The sequence below is a fragment of the Mya arenaria genome, chromosome 9 (assembly GCF_026914265.1).
Source record: "Mya arenaria isolate MELC-2E11 chromosome 9, ASM2691426v1".
Taxonomy (NCBI): Eukaryota; Metazoa; Mollusca; class Bivalvia; order Myida; family Myidae; genus Mya; species Mya arenaria.
The window spans coordinates 74,804,176-74,814,350 of record NC_069130.1 but is presented as its reverse complement, the minus strand read 5'-3'; the positions used below and the strand labels follow the sequence as shown (position 1 = coordinate 74,814,350).

At 36.5% G+C, this 10,175-nt stretch overlaps 1 protein-coding gene across 1 annotated transcript; it reads left to right on the top strand.

The window, feature by feature from the left end:
- The first annotated feature begins 382 nt into the window (after window positions 1-382).
- On the top strand, window positions 383-9,960 carry LOC128202950 (ubiquitin-conjugating enzyme E2 J2-like). Its single transcript, XM_052904148.1, has 6 exons — window positions 383-546; window positions 5,591-5,712; window positions 6,447-6,487; window positions 7,086-7,188; window positions 9,332-9,422; window positions 9,856-9,960. The coding sequence occupies exons 2-6, from the start codon at window positions 5,591-5,593 to the stop codon at window positions 9,913-9,915; spliced, it is 417 nt and encodes a 138-aa protein (XP_052760108.1). The 5' UTR covers window positions 383-546; the 3' UTR covers window positions 9,916-9,960.
- Window positions 9,961-10,175: the final 215 nt, after the last annotated feature.

Genomic DNA, 10,175 nt, shown 5'->3' with positions numbered 1-10,175 from the left:
TTTTCATGAACTTTTTCATTTTTATGAGTGTGTTTTAGTTATATGAATATTATGAGATCATCATTAATAGGAATAATTGATTATTTTGGAAGCTTTTATCTGTCTTTCGGTTGGCGAGTCGGCACGCGGAATTCGATCTCGAACACTGAAATTTCAACTGCCTATTACATCATTATATTTTAATATTTTTCTCTAAAATTTGGTTTGGTAATGTATTCGTATAATATTAATATAAAAACAATAAATTAAATGCATTAGAAGGTGTCTTTCGGTAACTTTCATGCGTATTTCGGTAATTCTATCCGTCTTTCGGTAAATAATCGTATTCGGTAAGTCTAGGGACCGCCACTGGTTCCTGTATCACCCCGCACCGTATACCAACTACCACTTCCTGTTAACTGAAAATCTCAGCAGATGTCAGATTATTTCCTCTAAAATGTTGTTGTTCTTTTGTGACAGTTGACTTTGATTCGCAACAAAGAAGTATTTAAAAACACTTCGGTTACAGTTTTGTATTTAAAATCCTTCATTTATAACTTTAAAAGGGTAAGATATGGATTTTTTTCACTTTCTCATTTTCCCGATGGAAATTTTCTTTTTAGTTTTTAAACCGATTACTTTCGAATCGTAAGTTAACATTTGTGACACGAAGTAGTTGTTAGGTTTGCATGATTTAATAAGATAATTTATTTCATTACTTGGCCGACCTACATTCTTTTTTGGACACCCATTTGTTATGATTTTGTCTTATTCCCATCAGTCTAAAGTAAGTTTTATTATAATATAGCGTGTAGCTTGCAATGCCTAAAGCTCACAAGTCTATTCGATTAAATTCTTTTGGACATCGTACTATATCTATTTGGAACGGCCTTCCACATAATATTGTTACATGCAGCACCGTGAACAGTTTTAAATCACAACTGGATAAGTTATGGGCACACAACCGTTTTGATCTAAGTGATGTGTATTAATTTCATCAGCAAAAAATCAGACTGGAGTAAATTTCAATATTTTCATTGATAAACAAAATCAGATCGGAGTGGAGATTTGCATAGAAGTAGTCTAAAGGGATCAACTAGCCTAAAGGGCTAAACATTTCCCTAGAAGACACAAGGTAGACACAAGGTAGGTAGGTGTATGGGTTACAGCTGCATGGTAAACTCATTTGAAAAAGTGCCAGGCTAGGGCTAGCAGTGTTCATAAGTACAATCCCCACACTGGGCACACATTTCTTCCAAGGTCAACCTCACATTTTAAGGCAGGCATGGATTGTAGTCCAAATAATTGTACGTTGACGGATTTTTTTAGATTTTTGATATGGCAAATCCTTCACGTACAAATTGTTTAGTATAAAAAGTGGGTAATTGTTCCGATCAGGATTCCGGGTTAAAGCATATAGCGTCTATAAAATATCATAAGAACAAGAAATATTACCAGATAATGTTATTTTATATTAGTTCCGTACAAAAAAAATAAATATCCAACTTATAATTATGAGTTTGACGGCTTTTCTTCATTTCATTCTGGCAAAACATAACGATATATACATGACGGGCACCTGCAAGGCTTCAGGGCACAGTTTTAAATCGCTCGGAACATTTCGGCCATGGCCGAGTTGCTACGATTGTGTAACGAGGTCTTTCTCGAAGCTTTGTCGGAGGAGGCCAAGTTATTACGATTGTATCGAGTTGTTCCCCTTCGCATAATTGTTTACTGTGTCAGTCAACTTTCGTTTTATTGGAAAGGTAAACAACTTGTTTTAATGCATTAAATGCTTGTTTAGTGCAAAATAACATTTCACTTGCATGGATAAATATGAATATAACTCTTTATGATCAATTTCAACCATAAAATACTTCATTTAAAACAATTTCAATATTTTTAAAACACCCCCATTTTTTGCACATTCCCGTTTAGACGTTAGAGATTGGAAGAATCCCGTATAACACGTCTATTATTTTAGACTAGCATGGATTGTAGTCCAAATAATTGTACGTTGACAGATCTTTTTTACGATTTTTTAATGTGTCAGTCGAGTTTCGTTTTATAGGAAAGGTAAATCCTGTGTTTTAATGCATTTTATGCTTGTTTTGTGCAAAATATATTTGCATTTACATGGTAAAATAATTGCATTCACTTAGCACATTTTTGTGTAGAACATAATATAATATTGTTGTACATGAAGCACAAGATATTAGCAAATTGTTATTCTATTGACAAAATATATGGACAAGTATATAAATAAAAAAAATGAAATATTGCCAAAAATGCATCATATACATCAATACGATGATTTCAGTTTAATGCCTGCATACAAAAGTGTCATAGAATTAAAGAATGAAATTATGAGATAAACTTCAAATAAATGGAAACTTCAAAGAAATATACATTGTCCAACTAAGGCCATACTGTCCGAATAAATTAGTGTTTACTCTTTATTCCAGCCAACTTATTGGAAGTCTTATCAAATGGGATGTAGTTGTATTTATTTGTAAGCATACCCAATGACTTCTGTTTATCTTTTTAATACTTTCTAAACCCCTAAATTGCTGTATTTATAGCAATTACAAATTGTGACAAAACTGAAAGCAAATATATTTTTAGGGCATAAACGCCATTACGAAATTTGCATATCACGTGTCTTTCCGACAACCTAAAATTCTATGAGTGGCATTTTTAAAACTAACATGTTAATTACGCAACAACAAAGCTGTTGAGCTAAATCTTAAATTTGTTTGCTAATAAGAAACATACTAGTTAAAGGATGGCATTGTTAATTTATGAATCAATAAAATTTTGCAATAATTACTTAGCGAGGTGTTGACTGGGCCGTGACTGCTTGCCCTAATTATCAGATTTGTTGTGGCACCAGCAGATGCGTTTGACGTATGACAGTGACAGAATCGATTATCATGCAGGCCGCATGGGCATTGCTTACGTCATTTTAAGAAAATATTTTCAAAAAAATATCATTGTCTCCATAAATTCACCAAATTTGAAAAGTTGTCGCCACTTTTGCGAATTTTCTATTTCAAACATAAAATACTTCTCTAAATACAATATCAATATTTTTCACATCCCCCTGTTTTTGCTCAAACCTGTTTAGACGTTAGGGATTGGAAGAATCCCGTATAACACATCTATTATTTTAGACTAGCCTGGATTGCCATTGGGGTTAATTGGGGTATAGTCACAATAATGCACGTTTCTGCAACTTTTTTAACATTTGGATTTCATTTTGTTTTCTAAAAGCCACAAGTAGATTGTTCCAAACCAATGTGAAATCTATTCTTCAACTGTAACTCCACAATATTTAACACTGCATTGTTAAATGAAAAACACATATGTTTAAATTATTTTTTAGCCAATACTCTTATTGAACTTAAACTTTGTGTTTCATGAAACACTTATTCAGATCGACTTCTGTCAACAAAGCATCACCATTTTGAAACTATCTAGTAGGTGACCGTTATCTTTCTGCTCAATATACTTAGCTCTGGGATCTGTCGTTTTCTTGGCTAGGAAAACAACAAATGGGATATGGACGGGAAGAGTAACCAAAACAAAAATCGTCAAATACTCTGAAGCCGCTGTTTATATGGACAAATTGGGGGATAGAAGTGTATTGTTTGTGGGTAAGAACCAGTCACCCAGTTGGCTCAGTTGGTAATGCTTGTGTGTTGGTGGTCATTGGTTTGAACCTCTGACTGAGAACACGGCCTCTTAGGTTTACTTGTATCAGGAGTATAACTGAAAGGCAATAGTGCCTCGATCAGCTTTAAGAGTTAACGGGAAAAGATGTGTAATGTGTGTAGGTAAGAATCAGCCCAATTGTTAGCTCAGTTTTTAAGGCGCTTTGCTAGTGTTCCTGCGGTTGTTGGTTGGTTTACCCAACACACACTCCGTGCACTTTTTCACCAAGGTTTACTTTAATAACTAACTTGTCTTGTGAAAGCATGGCTTGATTCATTCCTGATAATAAACAGAGGTTTCATTAAGAATTTCAAACTGGACCAGGAAATATAAACTTCAAATTCATCACTTTTATAAATATTCTACACTAAAGTTTCTCCATTAATTTCCAACTACTATTTATTTAAAGTAATTCAAAATAAAACCTTTTACAACACACAAATGTGTTATGCGGCGTTCACACAGTGCCGATTATGGCTCCCGTTTGAGATCAGACAGCGCTACGATACGAAAAGCGAAAAAGTCGGATTACTATCCTCAATGATCTGGCATGTCCTATCATTGTCTGAACGCAGTCGTATATGTTCGTAACAGAGTCCTACGGATCGGGAATGGTCCGGAGAGGTCGGCCAAGCACTCCCGACAGTTAGGTGCATCCCGGAACATTCGGGAAACTCAGCCGATTTTGTCTAGTCAGATTACAATCGTGACTATGTCGTGACAGATTCTGCTGTATCGGATCAAAATCGTAACAATGTCCTGTGTTGTCTGGTCAGTGTCCTGTGGAATTGGCATGATCTGGAGAAAATTTTGCATTGCCGTTTCTTGCCGATTGAGTCCAGATTGCGTCCAGATCTTGCCGTCAGCGTCGGTTCATTGTCTGGTCACTGTCTGATCTCTGTCGGATCGCATTCGGGTGAATCGGGACGCTGTCGGGACAGATTCGGTCGTTTTTTACCATGACAAAGATACAAATCGGATTGAGAACGGGATAATCGGGACGAATTCTGCTGGAAACGGCTGGATCGGGACGCCTCCCGAACAATATCTGATTGTCGTCATGATTAAATAGATGTTTTTTACAAATTTCAATAAAAGTTTGAATTTCCAGCCACGTATCACAGGATCTTGATCAGACTTTTGACACATTTTAATCGGGAATGGTCCTATCAAGGACAGCAGTAAAAATCCTGAATGTGTGACTTAGGCTTTAGGATTTTATAATAAAGAGTTATGGGCGGGTGCTGCACTCTATCCTTTTTTAAAGCACGCTTATGCCCTCATGAAGACCAGCATGTGTATCCTTCTGCCTTCATAGTATCAAAGACTTAAGCTTATCAAATGTGCATTTTGTTTTGATAAAGCTTGAAATTTGACAATAAATTCATACAAATTTGACTTATTTAGCGATTTAAATCTTATCTTTCTTCAATTTAACACCATTCCTAACATGTTCAGTGAAACCCATGTTTTAATTCTTCACAATGTGCTCTATCTGCTTATGCACACTGTCCCTGTCCTGCAGCAACCTGTCTTTTTAAAACCTGTATTCAAACACATTCATTCAAGATTTAAATGTTGCTATAAAAGTAACATGGGCATCAGGTTTTTATATTTTGAACTCCCCAATTATTTATAAAAAAGAGTGACGGTACACACAACCCAAGTTTTTGAGATTATACCTGAGTATTTTATCGCAAATCAATGTAGAATTTCAATCATGATCTTTGCGGGTCAAGTAACTGATTGTACCATGTTGTCAAAGGCAACATTCAATAAATAGCGTGCAGTATAAGTGAATAACATTGTAATTTACCTGCATGGAAGTTTTAAGACGGTAAATAATATTTTGTTTTGAGGCCATTTATATTAAACATAAGATTTTTATTTATTCCAGATGTCTTCAAAGAGAGTAAACACAACTGCCACTGCCCGGCTAAGGCAGGATTACATGCGGATCATGAAAGACCCAGTTCCCTATGTGAAGGCTGTTCCTCTTCCATCAAACATTCTAGAATGGTTTGAATGAACTTTACTATCAAACTATACTTACTGATCAGAAATGTGATCATCTAAACTTCTTATTGATGACAAATGAAACCATAACAGTTTTGAATGTCCATAATGGATTATAATTATGGTTTTAAAAATAAATACTGAAGAGAACTCTATACATATTCAGTTAACTGATAAACATTGGAGGTTTGTTCATTCATTCTACTATGCCACTTGACTTTCTGTCAATGGGGATTGGTCCAATCAAGAGATTCAGTCGTGTTAGGCTGTGGGGCCTAGTGGGGATGTTCAGTGTATAGCATTGACACCCAGGAACCCTGTTTGATATCCCTCTAGTAAGATGGTTTGTAGTTGTAGTGGTTAGACAGGGGATTGAACCTGTATTCCCTGGGCTGGCAGTCAGGTGCCTTGCCTCTATACCAGTGGTGGAAATTAGCACAAGACTGCAAGTCTTGCACTGGTTAAATGTTTTCCAGGCCTGCTGAAATTCTGCATGTTTTATTTCATGGCTTGTTGAACTGCTTATATCGTCATTCAGCTGTTTTTATGATGTATCTGTATGTTTTTGGAGAAACGAATGATTCAGAAGTACTGAATATACCAACCTTTGTTAGAATGTTCTCCATTTGTCTGACTGCTTAGGGTTAGATGTTTTTCTCCATATATATTTTTCCATACAATTGTTTTTATAATATTGTAAATTAATTGCTATTTATTTCAATACATGTATTTTCCAGGCACTATGTAGTAACTGGTCCTGAAAACTCACCTTATGAGGGTAGGTACTGGATGCATGTAAATATTAAATGTTAAGTCTTACAGTAGACTAAGGCTAGTGGGGTTTCAATGACGCTGAATGCAATCTATTTTATGATTTATCTTAAATGAGTAAAATGCAGCCCCTTTATATTTATGGTGCAGTTGTCACAACCATGAGATTTGCTGTTTCTTAGGAGCTCACAATGACATGCTGTATGAGTTTCAAACAAATATTGAACAGAAATAAATGCCTCATTTCTCATTTAGATGTCCAGACATTTACATTTTCTTATAAATTTATTTTAATGAATATGTAATCCTTCTTCATTGAATCATGACAATGTGTGTCTCTAATTGAGTGCCGTTATGCAGTAAACCTTATACCTCATAGCAGGATCATGACTTTTGTATGACTACTGGGCTTGTCTTTGTAGTTTCCATTGTATTATTTCTCTTTCCTGAAAATCCACCTTTGCTTTGGTGCTCAGATTTTTAAATTTTAACTGTGAATGATAAGAAAATTATTTGCTATCTGTTTAGAACTTCTTTTCAAAGGCACAGATTTGCTCTCTGTTTAAAACTTATCTCAAAGGAAAACAATTGCTGTCTGTTTGCAGGGGGCACTTACCACGGGAAGCTGGTTTTCCCAAGGGAATTTCCGTTCAAGCCTCCAAGTATATACATGATCACCCCAAATGGAAGATTCAAGTGTAACACAAGGTAAGCCTCTTTTTATGCCCCCGAAGGTGGGCATATTAAAATCGCACCGTCCGTCCATCTGTCCGTCCGGCTCTGTAACTTTCCCTTGTATGGACAGATTTTAAAATAACTTGCCACATGTGTTCCACATACCAAGACGACGTGTGGCGTGCAAGACTCGTGTCCCTACCTCAAAGGTCAAGGTCACACTTAGTGTTTATTCACAATGGAGTGCTGCATATAAGGACATAGAGTATAGGTTGTCGTGTCCGGGCTGTAACTTTCTCTTGTATGGACAGATTTTAAAATAACTTGCCACATGTGTTCCACATACCAAGACGACGTGTCGCATGCAAGACCCGTGTCCCTACCTCAAAGGTCAAGGTCACACTTAGTGTTTATTCACAATGGAATGCTGCATATAAAGACTTAGAGTATAAGTTGTGGTGTCCGGGCTGTAACTTTCTCTTGTATGGACAGATTTTAAAATAACTTGCCACATGTGTTCCACATACCAAGACGACGTGTCGCATGCAAGACCCGTGTCCCTACCTCAAAGGTCAAGGTCACACTTAGTGTTTATTCACAATGGAGTGCTGCATATAAGGACATAGAGTATAAGTTGTCGTGTCCGGGCTGTAACTTTCCCTTGTATGGACAGATTTTAAAATAACTTGCCACATGTTTTCCACATACCAAGACGACGTGTCGCATGCAAGACCCGTGTCCCTACCTCAAAGGTCAATTTCACACTTAGTGTTTATTTTCAATGGAGTGCTGCATATAAGGACATAGAGTATAGGTTGTGGTGTCCGGGCTGTAACTTTCCCTTGTATGGACAGATTTTAAAATAACTTGCCACATGTGTTCCACATACCAAGACGACGTGTCGCATGCAAGACCCGTGTCCCTACCTCAAAGGTCAAGGTCACACTTAGTGTTTATTCACAATGGAGTGCTGCATATAAGGACATAGAGTATAAGTTGTCGTGTCCGGGCTGTAACTTTCCCTTGTATGGACAGATTTTAAAATAACTTGCCACATGTGTTCCACATACCATGACGACATGCGCATGCAAGACCCGTGTCCCTACCTCAAAGGTCAAGGTCACACTTAGTGTTTATTCACAATGGAGTGCTGCATATAAGGACATAGAGTATAAGTTGTCGTGTCCGGGCTGTAACTTTCCCTTGTATGGACAGATTTTAAAATAACTTGCCACATGTTTTCCACATACCAAGACGACGTGTCGCATGCAAGACCCGTGTCCCTACCTCAAAGGTCAATTTCACACTTAGTGTTTATTTTCAATGGAGTGCTGCATATAAGGACATAGAGTATAGGTTGTGGTGTCCGGGCTGTAACTTTCCCTTGTATGGACAGATTTTAAAATAACTTGCTACATGTGTTCCACATACGAAGATGACGTGTCATGTGCAAGACCCATGTCCCTACCTCTAAGGTGAAAGATACACTAAGTGTTTATTCACAATGGAATTCTGAATATAAGGACATAAAAGTGTAGGTTGTCAAGTATGGGTGGTATTTTTTATGTTCAGAGGCAATTTAAAATAACTTGCCATATGTATTGACACGTAAAGGCAAGATCAACTTTTCATGTACTGACTTTGTTCGTAGGTCAATGTCACATTCGGGGGCATTCGTCACATACTGTGACAGCTCTTGTTCTTATTAAAGCTGTATGAGGGTCACATCTAAGTGGGGACAAGTTGAAGTACATAAAAATGATAATGTTTGAGTCAAAGAGGGACTGGGTTTCCATTGATTACGCCAATAACTATTACTTTGTAGGATCATAATCTTACTTACTTGATAGAAAAAAACATGCCATTATACATAAGATATATTTTAAGAGCTATTCCATTTAGACATACGACCCACCCCAGCAAGACAAAGATATTCTGTAGGGGTGGGGGGAGGGGGGCTGTCCCATTTTTTGCTACAACAAGTCTTAAACAAGTCTTAAAGTGGGATGTACAATTCTGGGGTCGTTTGAATACCGAGCTGTCTCACTCTCACAGCTCTTTTGTCCCATTTTGAGCATCAAATGTTCCTCATAAGCAAGTTAACCTGAAATGGATTTTTGTTACAGATTTTATTTTTTATCCTCGTGTTTGACTACTTATCTTCTATTTTACGCAGGTTGTGTTTGAGCATCAGTGATTTCCATCCTGATACCTGGAACCCAGCTTGGTCTGTGTCCACAATCCTGACTGGCATGCTCAGTTTCATGGTAAGTACATTGTCCCATAAGAGCAAAAACTCAATAAGTGCATATGCACTTATTAATAGAAGCAGATATTGAGCTCTTGTTAAGTTAAATAGGTTTTGCTCTAAAATTTTGCACCAAACATTTTGATATACATGTATATGCTAATTTAGAACCAAGCATTTCTAGCTGGCATGATCAGTTATAATGTAAGTACTTGGAAAACATGTTTAAAATTATGCTGAATTAAGCTGAACTGTTAGTTAAATTATTAGCAGCTCCTATTTATTTTTGTGTCAGGTTTCTCTACAATTTTATTTAATCTGTTTTTGAAAAATCTTTTTGGACTTATGTTGTAGGTTATTGTTTTAGGTTTTATCATAGAAAATGTTGGTCTTAAGTGAATGATAATTATTTATTATTACATTAATGTATTTCTATGTACTTTTATTTTTAGCTGGAGAAAACCCCTACCCTTGGTAGCCTGGAGACTTCTGATTACACAGTGAGTATTTGATATCTGATAATTTATGTACATTATTCAATTCAGTGTGAATGTACATGTATTGTTTTCTTTCTTCTGACAGTCTCTATGTTGAATACGCTTTGTTTTTGAAGGATTTAATGTGCATGCTTTAAGATGTCTAGGATCATAATGCTGTAGTTGGATTTGTGTTTGGGAAATGCTGTCCTTGTTTTACTTCACTTGAAAATTCTGCCCCATTCACAATCACAAAAAGTAGTTAAAGGCAAATAGATGGAGGATTTTTAGTACAC